At 45.9% G+C, this 17,158-nt stretch overlaps 1 protein-coding gene and 1 non-coding gene across 2 annotated transcripts in view; one reads left to right on the top strand and one right to left on the bottom strand.

Moving 5' to 3' along the window:
* Positions 1-1,918: 1,918 nt before the first annotated feature.
* Positions 1,919-17,158, bottom strand: part of CA6 (carbonic anhydrase 6) — a 34,903-nt gene continuing 19,663 nt past the window's right edge. The window contains exons 4-9 of the mRNA XM_043923674.1: positions 15,794-15,942; positions 12,948-13,040; positions 9,500-9,569; positions 7,609-7,766; positions 5,073-5,196; positions 1,919-2,339 (exon numbers count right to left, since the gene is read on the bottom strand). Of these exons, the coding sequence (XP_043779609.1) occupies positions 2,218-2,339; positions 5,073-5,196; positions 7,609-7,766; positions 9,500-9,569; positions 12,948-13,040; positions 15,794-15,942 (716 nt within the window). The 3' untranslated portion in view covers positions 1,919-2,217. The remainder of the gene's footprint in view (positions 2,340-5,072; positions 5,197-7,608; positions 7,767-9,499; positions 9,570-12,947; positions 13,041-15,793; positions 15,943-17,158) is intronic.
* Positions 8,030-8,102, top strand: TRNAK-CUU. Its single transcript has one exon. It is a non-coding gene; the product is annotated as a tRNA-Lys (tRNA).

Genomic DNA, 17,158 nt, shown 5'->3' on the forward strand with positions numbered 1-17,158 from the left:
GGTCCCAGTTAACTCAACTGGAGATAATCAAACCAGGTCCTCCAGCTGTTTGCTTTCTGAAGCTCCAACAAAATAAGAGACATGTTGTGTTTTAGTTGGGGATCGTGTGTTTGTGGAGAGCAAAAATGCAATCAACCTGTTCAGTCGAGGCCTGTGGCCAAGGGACTTCTAATGGCAGGAAGTACAGCCCAGTCCAGCGTTCACCACCCACCACTCTCAGCCACACTGAACCACCTCTCTGAGATGGGAGGTCCTTCTGTGCTTCTCTCCAGCAGCTTCTCTCTGGACAGCAGCTGTCCCTGGGAGGGCGTGGCATCTGCTCCCCCTGTGTGAGGTTCGGGGTTGCCAGGTGCCGTCCTGGGCCCCTCTGCATGGCCTCGGTTGGACGGCAGCTGGGCCTCATGTCAGCTGGGCTCAAGTCGCCAGCTCAGGCCTGAGAGAGGGCATCTGAGTTGCCAGCCTGTCCATTCAGCAGGGGTGGGGGAGGTGGCCCCCCAGGTGACAAGAGGGTAGTTGGGAAGGGCTGGGTATCTATCATCCAGGGGTGATGATGCTTTGAAATTCTAAAAGCAGGACATGGAAGTAAGAGGGACCAGAGCCCAGTGAGTGCAACTCCACGTCTTTCATTGTGTGAAAAATGATGAAGTCCAGGGACTTGCACTGGAATGTTTGTCCCTGATACGCCTGTAACTTACAGAAGAACTCTCAGAGGTCCTTGGGCCTCAGGTTACCAACAGGAAAGATGGGAGAGGTGGAGGGGCTTGCCAGGGTCCCCTGGGCACAGGCCCCGCCATTCTCACAGTGGCCACTGGAGGGCAGCAGCTTCCCTTCAAACACAGCCGGTCCGCTCAGCCCTCTCTAATCCGTCCTTCAGAAAAACCTTTGCTTTAGTTAGTCCTTCACAAAATGGCACCGGCACAGAAGGCCTTTGGGGAGATTCTGGCACTCTTGAGAGGAACGTCTACTGAGAGCACCGTGGAACAACTAAGGGGCTGTTTCTAAGGGATGTCTTGTTTTTCAAAACTTCTCTTGAGAACCACGAACTCATGGAAACCAGTTTTGGAATTCTGAAATCGCAGAGCCTGCAAAGGGGGTCCTCCCAGCGCTCCTGGGGGACCCAGGCTTGCCCCTGAAGGGGGCGGGTGGCCAGGTGGCTTTCTTCTCACTGACAGCAGGAGGCTGTTTTTGTGGCTTTTTAAAGAGCCACACTTTCTGCTGTCACTAGGATGCAATGTGCCCTCTGTCCTCCGCATCTCCCTCCCAGGACAAAACTTTTGGATCACAAAGTTGACAGCAATTTAGTTTTAAAAGGCTTCCCAGGTGGTGTAGTGGTAAAGAGTCTGCCTGCCAATGCAGATAGTTTTTAAAATGTTCACAATGACAATCTAGAGAAATAACATTAGCCCCAAATTAATATCACCTGAAACCATTTTACTTTTTTCCCTTGAGTGTTTTTGGCTTTTGTTGTTGTTGTTGTGTTGGTTTTTTTTTTAGTTTCAAGAACACTGGAGTGGGTTGCCATGCCCTTCTCCAGGGGATCTTCCCAACCCAGGGATTGAACCTGGGTCTCCTGTGTAGCAGGTGAATTCTTCCCTGGTCTGAGACACCAGGGAAGTCAGTTTTTAAGCTAAACTCAGCCAAATTCCTACTCTGCATTGTTGTAATAGTGAAAAGTTGGAAGCATAAATTAACAATAATAATACAAACAAACAATAGTACTTACAGTTTTCATAAAAGTTATAAAAATATCAGTTGTTGATTGGAAACTTTCATTTTTAACCTTTCAATAATGTCGGTGGGAACTTTTGAAAAAAGCTGGAAATCCCTCCCACCTTCATTTCTACCCCATCACCTGGGTCCCTCCCGATAGAGCAAAGAAACAATATTTGAAATGGCACAAAGGAATAGAAAAGATAAGTTTTTAAATAACAAATTTCCAAAGTTATTTTATTTCATCTAAATGCTATCAGGATTTCAGGTTGATTTCTAATTAAGACAAATTATTGTATGTGATTCGAGAGGAGGGTAGTTAAATTTCTATTCCAGTCAATTCCCATTGGTATCTTCTCGCTCAAACCCTTATGCATTTAAGCCATCTCACTTCCGTTCATGGATGATGGCTTCTCCTGTTTTAATCGTAAATTAAGCAGCTGCCTTGGTAGACGTGGCATGATCTGGACACCCAGGGCTTCTTGGACAGAAGGCAGGGCTCACTCTTCAGTGCCAATACCCTTGTCTTTGTCTCTTTGTTAACTGCTGTTCAATAAATCTTCTCAGGTACTCAAGGTTTTTGTCAATGTTGTTTAGATAAAAGTGGAGTTTGGAGCCTGAAGTATGTTCTATAAAAAGAAGAGTTAATAGGAAAAAGTCAGAACCTTGAAGAGATTCATGAAAACAGGGGACACAGGACTGCCAGACACCATTCCCTACATGTATACTTAGGAAAAATATTTTTGATTCCTTCATACGCCCGCCATATTCCCATCCCATTGGCTTCAGGCATCCTTGCTATGTCTGAATTTAGGCTTGTAAGCTGCCAGAATCCAAGGGGTGACATGTCAAAGATGGTTCAACTCTTGACCCTTGGTTTCTCATGTGAAGCTCAGTAGCCTTTACCTTAGAAAACACAGGTGTTTTCTAATAAATAAGTTGCAAGAAGGCCGATTTTGCTATTCTCCTGTGTTTATAACTGATCTTTGTTTCTCGGGTCATTCATCTTTGATGAGTTGATCATATTAACCCATCTGGTATGGATTCTATAGAACTATGAAATATCATGTGGATTGTGCAGTTGGGTTGCTACATAGAAGTCTGGGTCTGAGTAAATCTGGAGTGAGATGATGCCTAGTTCTCTGTTCTTTTCTCAGTAAAGGAAGGGCATTGTTCAGATCCCTTGGCTGGGGTTGGGAGGAAGCCCTCTTCCTATCTACTGGGAGTTGGTATGTTGTTGCTATTGTTATCATTGTCATTAGTTGCTAAGTCATGTCTGACTCTTTGTGACCCCATGGACTGTAACCTGCCAGGCTCCTCTGTCCTTGGGATTTTCCGGGCAAGAATACTGGATCAGGGTGCCATTTCCTTCTCCAGGAAGGAAACCCAAACCAGAGATGGAACCTAAGTCTCCTGCATTGGCAGGAGGATTCTTTACTACTGAGCCACCAGGGAAGCCTGGAAGTTGGTGTACTCCTCCTAAAGAGCAAGTCTCAGAAGTGACGGCAAAAATGACATACCTCCAGATGGAACATTCTGGACTAAGAAGTGGTTATTAGAACCTCTGAGATCGCTCATGAGAGTACACTGAAATGACACTCCTGCCCTGCTGCAATGGAAAGAGCATTTGAGAAGTGGCATATGGAGAATGATACAATCTGTGTTTGTTGCAAGAATAGCATAAAATGTTAAACAGGGACCATAGCAAAATTAGAACAAGGAGACAGATCAATGGATCTAAGCTCCCTTTGTTGAGTCTGCTAGATTGGACCTGTTTAGGAGGATGTCATCCTTTAGAAAAAGAAATTGTGACTGCTAACATCCAATACTTTGGCCACCTGATGAAAAGAGCTGACTCACTGGAAAAGACCCTGATGCTGGGAAGGATTGAGGGCAGAAAGAGAAGGTGGAGACAGAGATGAGATGGTTGGATGGCATCACTAACTCAATGGACACAAGTTTGAGCAAGTTCTGGGAGGTGGTGAAGGACAGGGAAGCCTGGCATGCTGCAATCCATGTGGTTGCAAAGAGTTGGACATGACTTAGTGACTGAACAACAACAATATTGTATAAAGTATAATATGGGGAAATTAAAATTATAGTTGGTGTCATTTTTCCTGTTAGTATTGTATGAAAGGAGCAGACTGATACAAGGGAAAATAATAAATGAACCAGGAGAGATGGGGAGAAAACTATAAATGGAGCTTTATTGTGCTGGGGAGTATGTATGGAAATTTTTAACTTTTGCAAGGTACATGTAGAGATAGGGTAATATTGACTGGAGACCAGGTCTATTTATTAGAGAATATAAAGTCATCCATGGAATTTTCCAAGCAAGAATACTGGAGTAGATTACCATTTCCTACTCCAATAAAGTCCTCAGGAATGGTTAATAGGAATATACTGTAAAGACAATGAATTCAGGGAATGTGTGTAGTTCACCACCACTTTACAGAGAATTGGACAAAATAAAATGGGAAATTGCAGAATATTTACATTCCTGTGACCACAGAAATGAGGTAAGTCAAACCAACACAGTTGAAGCCCCACCTCCTGGACTGGAAGGTCCAGGGGAAACTGGACCACTTATACCCTCTTCCAGCGTCCTGGCGTCTGCGGCTTCACCTGTGTGCATGCAGACGCGTCCATCACTTTGTGACCCTATAGACTGTAGCCCACCAGGCTCCTCTGTCCATAGGATTTCCCAGACAAAGATACTGGAGTGGGTTGCCATTTCCTCCTCCAGGGGGTCTTTCTGACCCAGGGATCTGACCTGCATCTTGCGCTTCTCCTGTATTGGTAGGCAGTTTCTTTACCACTGACCCACCTAGGAGGCTCAAAGGCCATTTGGTGGCTAATCCACCCCCAGTTTGATCCGCAAGAAAAGGTAATAAGCAGTATGTGGTCTAGTTAACCCCACCTTGAGGGAATTTATGGGAGGAGTTGAGGATGGGTTTGTAATGCAGACCAAGATAGAAGTGTGGGGGAAATAACTGAGTTGGACATGATGAGGTTAACATGAGCCGACACTCTATGGGAGCATCTTGTGTTACTGATATCTTGCTCCTCCCACTGTCTCTGGCCAATACTAGGTAATATTATGGAGCTGGTTCATTCTCATCACCCCCTCTGTCCTACTCAGTAGTACCACTACCTGGACTGGGAAAATGAGTCATCCTCTTTGTCCAAGCCCCATTCTGATTGGTCCAACTGAGCCCCCTGGTCCACCTGAGCCCCCTGCCGTTCAGATGACTCCCCTTCCCTTACTGTGGCCAGAAGAGATGGGCTTACCCAGAGAAGGAGGGAAACAGGAAATTATCATTGCATAGGGCAAAGAACAAACCAGAGTTGATCCCACTCACCCTGATGAGGGTGAGACACGAAGTTGGCCTCCACCACTCTGTGGTTCAGGGGCTGAGTCGTGCGGTAATCATTCTGGATGGTCTTGTTCTGGTGATTCAACAAGGAATTCTCTAGCTTCTCAACCTGCCAGCAACACGAAAGGAATTAATGAGAGGAGAGGCACTGGGTGACTTTTTTTTTAATTTAGTTAACAGTTGAACCAGCACTTGGATTTATATAACTCTGATAAAGGAGATCTCGAGTCCAGCAGTGGTTCTGGGCACTATGTGCCTTGGCATTCATCCACCCAATCATTCTTCTGACAATATCTTTCAATCTTTTTCTATGGGTATTTAGCCGATAGCAGAGAAGAGAGAAAGAAGTAAACAGAGACATACCAAGTAGCAAGCTCAATTTCTGTTTTTCTGAACATTCCTGTGTTTTTGTCTACATTTTTTTTTTTTAGAGTAAATTCTATTTAATTATTTTTGGCTCTGCTGGGTCTTAACTGCTACACTCAGGCTTTCTCTAGTTGTGGCCAGTGGGGGCTACACTTTGTCGTGGTGTGAGGGCTTCTCAGCACAGTGGCTTCTCTTGTTGCGGAGCCGAGTCTCTAGGTTCACAGGCTCAGTGGTTGTGGCGCACAGGCTGAGTTGCTCTGAGGCATGTGGGATCCTCCAAATCCAGGGATTGAACCTGTGTTGCCTGCACTGGCAGGCAGATTCTTAACCACTGGACCGCCAGGGAAGTCCCTTGTCCACATTCTTGAGAGACATTTTTGCTGCCGTATGACTCGAGGTAAGCTACTCATTTCTCTCAGGGCTTTGAAAAAGTTGTTGCACTGCTTTTGACTTTCGTTGTTGCTGCGTTGAATTAACTCTCAGTCTGACTGTATTTCTTTCATGAAAATATATCTTTTCTCTTTGGCTGATATTTAAATCTCCTCTTTGCTTTGATAGCTTGTGGCTTCACTGTGATGTGTTTAGTGTGGGCTTCTTTTTGTTTTCACTGACTCGTTGGGCTTCCTTAATATATAACATGGTGACTTTCAACCCTCTGGAAAATTGTCAGTCAACATTTCTCAAATTATTCCTCTTCTCTATGCCACCTCTCTTCTCCCACTATAATTTCAACTTGACATTTTTCAGGTCTTTCTGGTATTTTCTCTATACCTCTCTACTTTTTCATATTTCTACCTCTTTTTCTCTTTGTGCTGCATTTCGCATAATTGTCTCAGCTCTGTCTTTCAGCTTACTAATTCTTTCTTGAACTTGTCCTACATGCTATTAAACTCATTTGTTGGATTATTAATTTCAGTGACTATCTTTTCATTTCTAGAAATTAACAATTTACTTTTTTTCAAGTTTATGGTCATTTTTTTTTTTTAATATTTATTTATTTATTTGGCTGTGTCAAGTCTTAGGTGAGGCATGCAGGATCTTCAGTTATGGTATATGGGATCTAGTTCCCTGACCAGGGGTCGAACCCAGGCCCCCTGTATTGGGAGCTCGGAGCCTTAGCCATTGGACCACCAGGGAAGCCCTACTTGGTCATTTTTACACTTCATTCTTTCCTTGTATTTCAAACTCTTCTGCATATTAAACATATCAAATATGTTTAATTATACATATTATGCATTCTTTATACATATTAAACATACTTTATATTAATTGGCTGATAATTAAACAGTATCTGAAATCTTTGTAGGTCTGATTCTGCTGACACTCACTCATAGTGCCTTTTTCTTGGTATTTTGTGATTTTTTTTTATTTGAGTTCATCTCAGATAATTTTATTTGTAGAAACTCTTCTAGATCTGAATTTAAGGTGCATTATTCATAGATAACTAACGTTGACTTTTGTTAGGTATCTCAGGGCACTTTCAACCTGGTTGACATTGTTTTTATATGTGGATGTAAGAATGAGGGGTCTTTGCACTTTTTCCTGAAATAGGGAAATGGAAATTTTAAAAAGAAAAATATTCGCTTCTGAGGAAGCCAGAAGGTTTGCTTTGCAAACTCAGTAACATTTTTTCTTTTATTTAACTCAACAAATACTTATTATGCACCCATGCTAAGCTCAAGGACAAAAGACGATTGATACAGCTCTTCCCCTCAAAGGGCTACAGACATTTTTAGACGGTAAACGACTAAATCTGAAGCTGACCTTCTTGCATAAAGTCATTTATGAGGTTAGAATGTAGCCCCATAAGGACATGGAGTTTGCACATGTAAACCTGGTAAGAGCGGCACTCAATAAATATTTGCCTTCACTATGCAAATTTTCTCCTGACTTGGATCAGTTTCCAGTTTTTTTTTTGTTTTTGTTGCATTGCCTATAGATTTCTTGGATTCTCTGATGCCTGTTGGCCCATTTCTGCCATAGCACAGCACTAGTAAGATCACCCATGGTGATACAGATGAAGCATTACAGCCCTGGACACAGAAGACACTATAGGAGCTCAGGTATGGGCATTAGGTAAGATTTAGGGGAACGCTCTTATTGATCAGGTCGTGGAAAGGAGAGACTTGGATATTAAAGCAATCTTGTACATTACCTGTGTCCTAGAGAGCTTGACAGTATCTGCTACCACAAACCAGTGGACGTTCTCTGTGCAGGGAGGAGTGGTGAGTGATCCCAAGTAGCTGTAGTAGTAGCGGAGGTCCCCAGGTAGCATGTCCCGGATGTCAAGGCCCCTCAGAACCGTGCTTTGTCCTAATAGAGGGGACGAGAAGGAATGCTGGGGACCGCTGCTGCCCCTTGGGAGGACAGCTCTGGCTCAGATCTCACCATCTTTAAATCTCCTGATTTAAGCAGAACTTAGAACCTGATCATTGAGAAACATCACCCAGTGTGCTGCTTCCTGGAAAGGGTTAAGAGCAAAGACTTTGGGGAGAAACCCTCTCAAGTACCTCCTCTGGCTGGGTGGCCCTGGCTGGATACTCACCTGTCTATAGAAAGGGGACACTCATGGGAATTCCCTGGTGGTCCAGTGGCTAAGACTCTGTGCTCTTATTGCAGGGGGTCCAGGTTCGATCCCTGGTCAGGGAACTAGATCCCACATGCTGCAACTCAAGATGATGCACGAGGCAGGAATTCTGCTTCTTTCCCTGAGCACTTCTGCATTTTTTTTAATGGCAAAGAGGATATCATTGTGATATATACATAGACAGGCTTGTTTAACCAAGGCTGCGAAGTCTACTAGTGCATAGCCCAATGAACAGGCAAAAAATTTCTAAGTTTTTTTTTTTTTTTTTCTGGTTACACTGCATGGCATGCAGGATCTTACTTCCCCGAACAGGGATTGAACCCGTGCTCCCTGCAGTGAAAATTGGGAGTCTTAACCACTGGACTGCCACGTTAAGAAGATGAGTGTCTGGCTACCTTCTCCATGAAGTGGGAAGTCAGGCATCCCCTTCAGGGGAGAAGCTGGGGCCAGGGAGGGGGTGCTTCGGGAGAGAGGAGAAAAGGTGATGCAATCATTGTGGAGAGGGGAAAAGAAAATGCCCAGAGGAGTATTTTAGGATTTCTGAGCAGTGTTAGTACTTGTTAATATTTTAGCTAGGAATGAAAGTAATACCAATTAGAAATATCTGTGTTTCTCTCAGGCGCATTCTCTATAGGCTGTTTGGCTACAGGCTCTGAGAAGGTAGAAGTTGGCCTAGGGCTTTACCAGGTGAGTTTGTGGAGGGCTGGAGAGCATTTGCATGGGTGTGTCAGAATGATGGTCCGTGGCATCCAAGCCAGGTAAAGAGAATTGAGAGGCAAGAAGCGTGACTAGTAGTGAAAACATGGAAGCCCATGAACTGGAAGTCAGGAGATTCCTGGAGAGAGTGAGGACTGAGGTCAGGGAACTGGAGTCCAGAATATGGGGCAAAGTGAGATGCCCAGAACCAAGGCTGCAGCAGACGTGGTTACAGCTTAAGGTCAAGAGTTGACCATGCTGCTGCTGCTGCTGCTAAGTTGCTTCAGTCGTGGGAGTGGGCAAATGCTTTGACAAGAACCCTGCCTTCTGGAGGCAGAGAGAAGGGAGACCAGCGCCGTGACTGCATTCACAGACACCATGACAAGAGGCTTCACCCTTGAGACTCTTCTCAACTAGAAACCAAGGAGCTCATCTCTGTCTAAGGACCAGGATCATCATTACCAGCTGGGGCCAGAGGTGAGGGTGACTTAATTGAAAATATCCCTCATTCATGGAACTCTGGCCATTCAGACATTCCAGTAGTGGAAATCGACAGGTAGTTTATGAACGGGTCTCTCAGAGGTGTGCACAGCCTGAGCCAACCACGGGAACTGCTGGAGCCAGTGACCTTGCACGGGGACTGAAGTGTCCCCTGGAAGGCTTCTCTGCCACCCTCCCTACCCATGACTTTCCCGGCCCCCCGGCCCCATCACACTCAGGCTCAGGCCTCCGCCCCGGTGCACCTTCTGGTGGTTTCTCTTACCTGCATACCTGATGTCCTCCAGATGAGAAATGAAGTTGCTGTAGTAAGCATTTTCAGCGTAATCCTTTACCTGCGGGGGAAACGGAGCCGTTAACCTGAGGGAGGTGGGGCCTCCCTCTGGCACTCTCCCTTAATTCAGCTGTTCGGTATCCTGGCTGGCTGGGCAGAGCTATGAGGGCAGCAAGGCATCTGGGGAGACAGTCTGGCTGCTCTTTGCACCAACTGCCTTGGCTCACCAGTTTCTTCCAGAAAGACAAGATCTGAAGCATTTTGGCAGCTTCCCTGGAAGAGACCTTCTTGGCAGTATCTAGTGATATCCTCATGCAATGGCCAAAGTCACTGTTAAAATATCCCCAGTGACCTTGTTTTGGGCAATGTCAGCCACAGTCAGATTCACTGTGGGTTTTTTTGTTTTTGCTTTTAGCCACTGCCACACAGCATGCAGAATCTTAGTTCCTTGACCAGGGATCAAGCCCATACCACCTGTAGGGGAAGCGTAGGGTCTTAATTGCTGGACCAACAGGGAGGCCCCCAGATTCATTATGATGAGGGGACTTGGTCTCAAGTGCTCCCTTCTTCATCCTCAGGACTTTTGACTGGATGGACTAGAGCCAGATGTCCAAGGCAGAACTGCTCCAATGCTGACCTCTGACATCCTCCATTTTTTGAATGAGTGTTTACTTGTTAGAAGTCAGAAAAGTTGCTTTTGGTGAAAAAGATCTATGGACAATGGTTCTTTTCAATCAGTGATGCTGATCCATTCTTCCACTGGGTGAAAATTCAGACTTTCTTGGATTTCTTCTTTTTCTAATCTTAAATTTATTTTTTAATTGAAGGGTAATTGCTTTACAGAATTGTGTTGGTTTCTGCCAAACATCAACATGAGTCATCCATAGGTATACATATGTTCCCTCCCTCTTGACCCTCCTTCCCACCTCCCTCCCCATCCCACCCCTCTAGGTTGTTACAGAGCCTAGGTTTGAGTTCCCTGAGTCATGCAGCAAATTCCCATTGGCTATCTATTTTACTTATGGTAATGTAAGTTTCCATGTTACTCTCTCCCATACATCCCCCCCTCTCCTTCCTCCCAACCCCCTTCCTTGGATTTCTGACTGTTGTTTATCTGTTTTCTAAATGTGTCATCTCTTTCTCTGTTTTTCTAGCTACCTTTCATAAGCAAATACTTTCAGTGTACCATTTAACAATTTTAAGTTATTAATGATTGCTCTAGTGACTTCAATGTGCAACTTACATCAGTTTGTGCTAGAGAGCATCCCAGGTGGTGCAGTGGTAAACAATTCACCTGCCAATGCAGGAGACACAAGAAACTTTGGTTCGATCCCCAGGTCAGGAAGATCCCCTGGAGGAGGGCATGGCAACCCATTCTAGTATTCTTGCCTAGAAAATTCCAGTGACAGAGGAGCCTGGAGGGCTACAGTCCATGGGGTCACAAAGAGTTGGACACAACTGAGCATTTTCTCCTAAATACAGATCACATTTTCCTATTTGCATGCTGAACTTTTTCCTCAATTACTAGACGTTTTACATAATATATGGTAGCAAATCTAAATTCTGATTTTTTAAAAACTGTCCTGTGGGGTTTTTGTTGTTGTTCCCGTAACTCTTCAGTGACTTGCCTGGGCTTTATCTGCAGAATATGTGTCCATAGTAGTGTGTAGCAGCTGATGAGTCTGCTCAGGTCTAAAGTCTTATTTTTATTTTTTTAGCCTAGGACCATCTATGGTCAGCACAATTTTACAGTCACTCAGCGATTTTAGCAGAGGTTGTGCTCAGACCCCAGGAGCCCAAGATGATGGATCTGTGTGTGGGTTGAGGAGCACATTCAAAGGTCGGCCAGTTACCAAGTCAGACTCAGCTTTCACTTTCTATCAGGCCTGGGGAAGTGGACACAAACGCTCTGTGGGTCTCTCACTTTCAGCATCTCCCAGTTGGATTTCTGATTGGTCTGCCCCTTGCCGCTCACCTCAGTTAGGACGTGATAGGACTCCCAGAGCTGCGAGTTTTCCTTTTCTGTCTTTTCTGTTGTTTGCTGCTTTAATCAACAATGCCCCTCAGGCACGGGTTTTCAGTTTCTACTTCAAATCTAATGAATCCCTGTACCAGGCAGTGAAGCTGCTGGTTTTCCTCTTCACCTGCCCTGATGAAACTACCTTGCTGACCAAGTTGTTGTTGTTCAGTTGCTAAGTTGTGTCCGACTCTTTGCGACCCCAGAGATTGCAGCATGCCGGGCTCCCCTGTCCTTCACCATCTCCCGGAGTCTGCTTATACTCATGTCCATTGAGTCAGTGATGCCATCCAACCATCCTTTCCTCTGTTGTCCCCTTCTCCTCCTGTCTTCAATCTGGCCCAACATCAGGGTCTTTTACAGTGAATCAGTTCTTCCCATCAAGTGGCCAAAGTGTTGGAGCTTCAGCTTCAGCATCAGTCCTTTCAATGAATATTTAGGTTTGCTTTCCTTTAGGATTACTTGCTGACCAAGTTAGCAGATGGAAAGAGTGCCAGGCAAGAAAGCCCACAAACTCCCATTGTTCTTACTCAAAATTCTCACCATTTGTCATAAATAAGTGCTTTACCTTGTTATTTGTCTTTGGTCCATTTCCAGAGCACTGATATGCTTGTTTTTGATGTGTGTGTGTTTAGTCGTGTCCAGCTCTTTGTGACCGCATGGACTGTAGCCTGCCAGGCTTATCTGGAATTTCCCAGGAATGGAATTTTCCAGGCAAGTATACTAGAGATGGTTGTCATTTCCTTCTCCAGGCAATCTTCCTGACCCAGGGATTGAACCCGTGTTTCTTGTGTCTCCTGCATTGGCAGTTGGTTTCTTTACCAGCTGAACCACCAGGAAAGCTAATATAATACTTGTTTTGGGAGGGGACCGTATTCACTGACCACTTCTTGCTGCCTAGACATAAGTCCCACCCTCCAGACTTTCTGAGGAATGCAGGGATGTGGCCTCTGTCTACTGGGCCACAGGCTTCCTTGTGTCCTCACACCAGTTGTCAAGTCAGCCCCTCTGGGATCAGCTCTTCTAACTCAGCTTGTCCAGATCATCCATGAGGTTGGTGACCCAGAAGCACCACAGTAATTGTGAGCAAGGATTGGGGAAAGAGTAGGTCTTTCAGGGACTTCCCCGATGGTCCGGTGGTTAAGACTCCACACTCCCAATGCAGCAGGCCCAGGTTTGATCCCTAATCAGGGAACTAGATCCCACATGTCTCATAGATGCTGCATGCTGCAACAAGGGACAAAGATTCTTCGTGCCACGACTAAGACCAGATAAGTAAACAAATGTTTTTCTTTAAAAGAGTACATCTTTTATCAAGTCAGTGTTTCCAAGAACCGTGAGCTCGGGAACACATGAGGAGAGACAAGTAGGAAAACCCTTTGTCTACACGTTTATAACTTCGAGTGTGTAGGTTCAGCCTACCTCAACCAGGGCCGCCAGCACAGCCAAACCATCAGGCTCTTTCTGGGCTTCCTCATAGCTGTCGTATTTAGAATTGTAGTGGACGACGTGAATCTGTGGAAGCGAGAAAGGGAGTGAAAGTTGCTCAGTTGTTTCTGACTCTTTGAGACCCCATGGACTACACAGTCCATGGAATTCTCCAGGCCAGAATACTGGAGTGGGTAGCCTTTCCCTTCTCCAGGGGATCTTCCCAACCCAGGGATCGAACCCAAGTCTCCCACATTACAGGCGGATTCTTTACCATCTGAACCACCAGGGAATCCCCAGAATACTGGAGTGGGTAGCCTATCCCTTCTCCAGTGGATCTTCCCAACCCAGGAATCAAACCAGGGTCTCCTGCATTGCAGGCAGATTTTTTACAGGCTCAGCTATTAGGGCAAGTCAAGGGCAATTCCTATAACCTTCAAACGCTTCAGGTTTTCAGGAAGGAGGAAAATGAAAAAAAGACGCTTCATCTGGCACCTCTGCTTGACTGACAAACACTGTTGACCACCATCCCCCTCCATCTGGGCTACAAGATCTAAGACCAGAAAGTTCTGAGAAGGACATGAGGAGAGGGCTGAGAAATGTTCATGGGGAGAAGCTCTGATTAATACAGGCTTGTATTGCTTGTATTAGCTGATTTTGCTTTATATTTGCAAAGTAATGAACATTTCTATTTATTGCAATAGCTTAATTTGCATAGCCTATACTCAATACAAAAAAATAATGTATACCACTTGCTTGCTTAGTAAGAATAAGTGCTAGATTTTTAATTTAAAAAAAAAAACAGATACACAACAAGCAACAAAGGTTTACTGTATAGCACAGGGAACTACAGTCAATATCTTATAATAACCTATAATGGGAAATAATATGAAAAATAATATATGTATATATGTATAACTGAATACTCTTGCTATACACCTGAAACATGGTAAATCAGTTATACTTCAATAATATATATACATCAATAAAAAAGAGTAATGTATAAAATATGTGAATCAAGTTTAAATTAAAATTTTGACCCTAAAAAAAAAATTCTCCAAGAATGCAAAGAACACGAGTAGGGTTATGTGTGCTGTGTGCTAATTGCTTCAGTCATGTCTGACTCTTTTTTTTTTTTTCATGTCTGACTCTTTGTGACACCACAGACTGTTCCTCTGTGTCTTCTTGACACAGTGATCAAACCTGCATCTCTCATGGGGCTATGGCAATTCACCTTCCCCCAGGCAGACAAGTTGGCAGAGTCCAGGAGATCATATGAGGCCATGGGGTTCTCCTGAGGTCTCCCTAGAGTGGGCATGTGCCCCCTTACCTCAGGAGGCCACTGTAAACCCGTGGTCATCCAAAGCAGTAATAATCTTCACTAGCCATATCTTTTTAGGTAGTGTCTCATCAGTTTTCTCTTTTGAAGTAGAATCCAATAGGCTTTCTTTATGAAGCCTCCCAGGTGGCGCTAGTGGTAAAGAATCCACTTGCCAAGGCAGGAGCCTTAAGAGACACGAGTTCAATCCCTGAGCCGGGAAGATCCCCTGGAGGAGGGCTCGGTGACCCACTCCAGTATTCTTGCCTGGAGAATCCTATGGATAGAGGAACTTGGCGTGCTACGGTCCACGGGGTTGCAAAGAGTCAGACATGACTAAAGCGACGTGGCACGCACCCATCCTAAGCAAGAGAGGAAACCAGCAGATCTACCAGGCAGAAATCCAGCTGAAACTAAAGAGGGCTTGCCCCACTCTGTGGGCTGTACACTCCTGCTTCGGGCTGACTTCGTGAAAGCGGGGACCCAGCCCGAACCCCCAGCACAGAGCAGTGATGAGTGGTGAGTGAACGAAAAATAAATTTAACCTCAGGGTGACCTGACTCACCACTGCACAAAGCGTTTTTGGCTGTTTTAGTGAGAAAATAGGGCTTCCCTGGTAGTCCACTGGTTAAGAATCTGCCTTGCAACACAGAGGACACCAGTTCAATCCCTGGTCCAGGAAGATCCCACGTGCCGAGGGGCAACTCAGCCAGTGCAGCACAGCGACTGAAGCCTGCACGCCCTGGAGCCTGTGCTCCACAACAAGAGAAGCCACCGCAGTGAGAATCCCATGCAGCATGACTAGAGAGTAGCCCCCGCTCACTGCAACTAGAGAAAGCCTAGAAGCAGCAAGAGCCGCCAAAAAATGATAGTGATAGTACATTAAAAATAAATTACACAGGCCTTCCCTGGTGGTTCAGTAGTAAAGAATCTGCCTCCAATGCAGAAAACCTGGGTTTGATCCCTGATCTGGAAAGATCTCACATGCTGAGGAGCAAACTAAGTCTTTATGCCACAACCACTGAGCCTATGCGCTAGAGCCCAGGAGCTGCAGCTACTGAGCCCACACACCACACTAAGGAAGTCTGAGTGCCCTACGGTCGGGCTCCACAGAGAAGCCACCGCAACGAGAAGCCCAAGCACTGCAACTAGAGAAAAGCCCTGGCAGCGATGAAGACCCAGGACAGCCAAAAATGAAATAAATAAGTATTTCTTAAAACAGGGCTTCCCAGGCGGCTCAGTGGTAAAGAATCCACCTGCCAACACAGGAGACCTGGGTTCAATCCCTGGGTTGGGAAGATCTCTTGGAGGAGGAAATGGCAACCCACTCCAGTACTCTTGCCTGGGAAATCGCATGGACAGAGGAGACCGGCGGGCTGCAGTCCATGGGGTGGCAGACTAGAGAAAAGCCCTCGCAGCGGCAAAGACCCAGGATGGCCAATAAATAAATAAATATTTTTTAAAAAATAAAGTAACACAAACATGACTACGGGGTTTGAAAGAAAGAGGAATCTGAAGGTACCTCAATTACGTATCGCATCCCATCCACGGTGTGCTCAGAGCCGCTAATCTCCGAGGAGGCTCCGCCCCAGTGGAAGTGCATCTGCTTGGCTAAGTACTGTGTGCCGTCGGAGGTTGTCATGCGCATGGTGGACGGCAGGCTGATCTGCACTAGAAGAGAAGACGAGGGGCGGGGAGTGTGCGGATGGGTGAGGAGGGGAAGTCAGCATCCCTCCTCACCTGCCCACTCCTGGGGCAAGCTGGTGCTATAGACAGGCCTAGACTGCCATGGGCAGGGTGACCCCTGGGGAGGAGGCAACTGGCACACAGGGCCGGTTGGGGACCAGGCCCTGAGCTGGGCTGGACAGGCACTTGTCCCTGGGCACACACCTTCCCACTCAGGACCAGTAGGTCAGGCGCAGGACACCAAGCGGCAGGTCCAACTGATTATCCCTGAAAAAATAGGGCTAGTGAGTGTGGAAGTCAGAATTCCACTCTCCACCTGTGGCCAATTTTGGAATTTGCCCATAGGCTAGGGAACAGGAAGTGGGGCCTCTTGGGACTGTTTTGATTACTTTTACTACCAGACGTGAGTACCCTGGAAGGCCGAGTTGAGGTCATTCTCTTCTCCACGATGTGGTTAAAATCTTCAACCCATGTTAACTTCTAGAACCAGCCCAACTAACAACCCATTCCACTGCATCCCTGAGGGTTTCAACACTTTTTTTGTTGGACTGCTCTGGGTCTTCATTGCTGCTCAGGCTTTCTCTAGTTGTGGTGTGCTGGCTTCTCATCGTGGGGGCTTCTCTTCTTGTGGAGCACAGGCTCTAGGGCGCGCGGGCTTCAGTAGCTGTAGCTTCTGGGCTCTAGCGCACAGGCTCAGTAGTTGTGGCGCTTGGGCTTAGCTTTCCCGTGGCTTGTGAACTTTCCCAGACCAGGGATCAAACCTGTGTCCCCTGCATTTGCAGGCAGATTCTTAACTACTGGATCGCTAGAGAAGTCCTTTTATTTTATGGACCAAAAAGCCAACCCAGGGAGGTAGAAAGATTTGCAGTCACTCAGTTTGTAGGTCCAGGCAGAACCAGGCCTGGACAGGACATTATCACTGCAGGCCTCAACTTGTCTTCAGAAGACAAGAGATCAAATTCTGCGGCATGTCAGGGAACACGCGGACGCTCAGCATGGGACTGAATTTGATGTAATCATCAATAGTTTCAAATGTTAGGTTCTTGCCGACAGAAAATGGTTCAGTCTTCTAGCTAACTCGTGCCTTGGGCCCTACAGACTTTCTGCGGGGAAGTCACTCTGGTCAGGCAGCTGTCTTGTTTATTCCACTGGCTCAGGCCTGAGAGAAATCTTTATATTTTGGAATGAGTCAGGCAAAAGG

This window comes from Cervus elaphus, chromosome 14, assembly GCF_910594005.1.
Source record: "Cervus elaphus chromosome 14, mCerEla1.1, whole genome shotgun sequence".
In the NCBI taxonomy this organism is placed as follows: domain Eukaryota; kingdom Metazoa; phylum Chordata; class Mammalia; order Artiodactyla; family Cervidae; genus Cervus; species Cervus elaphus.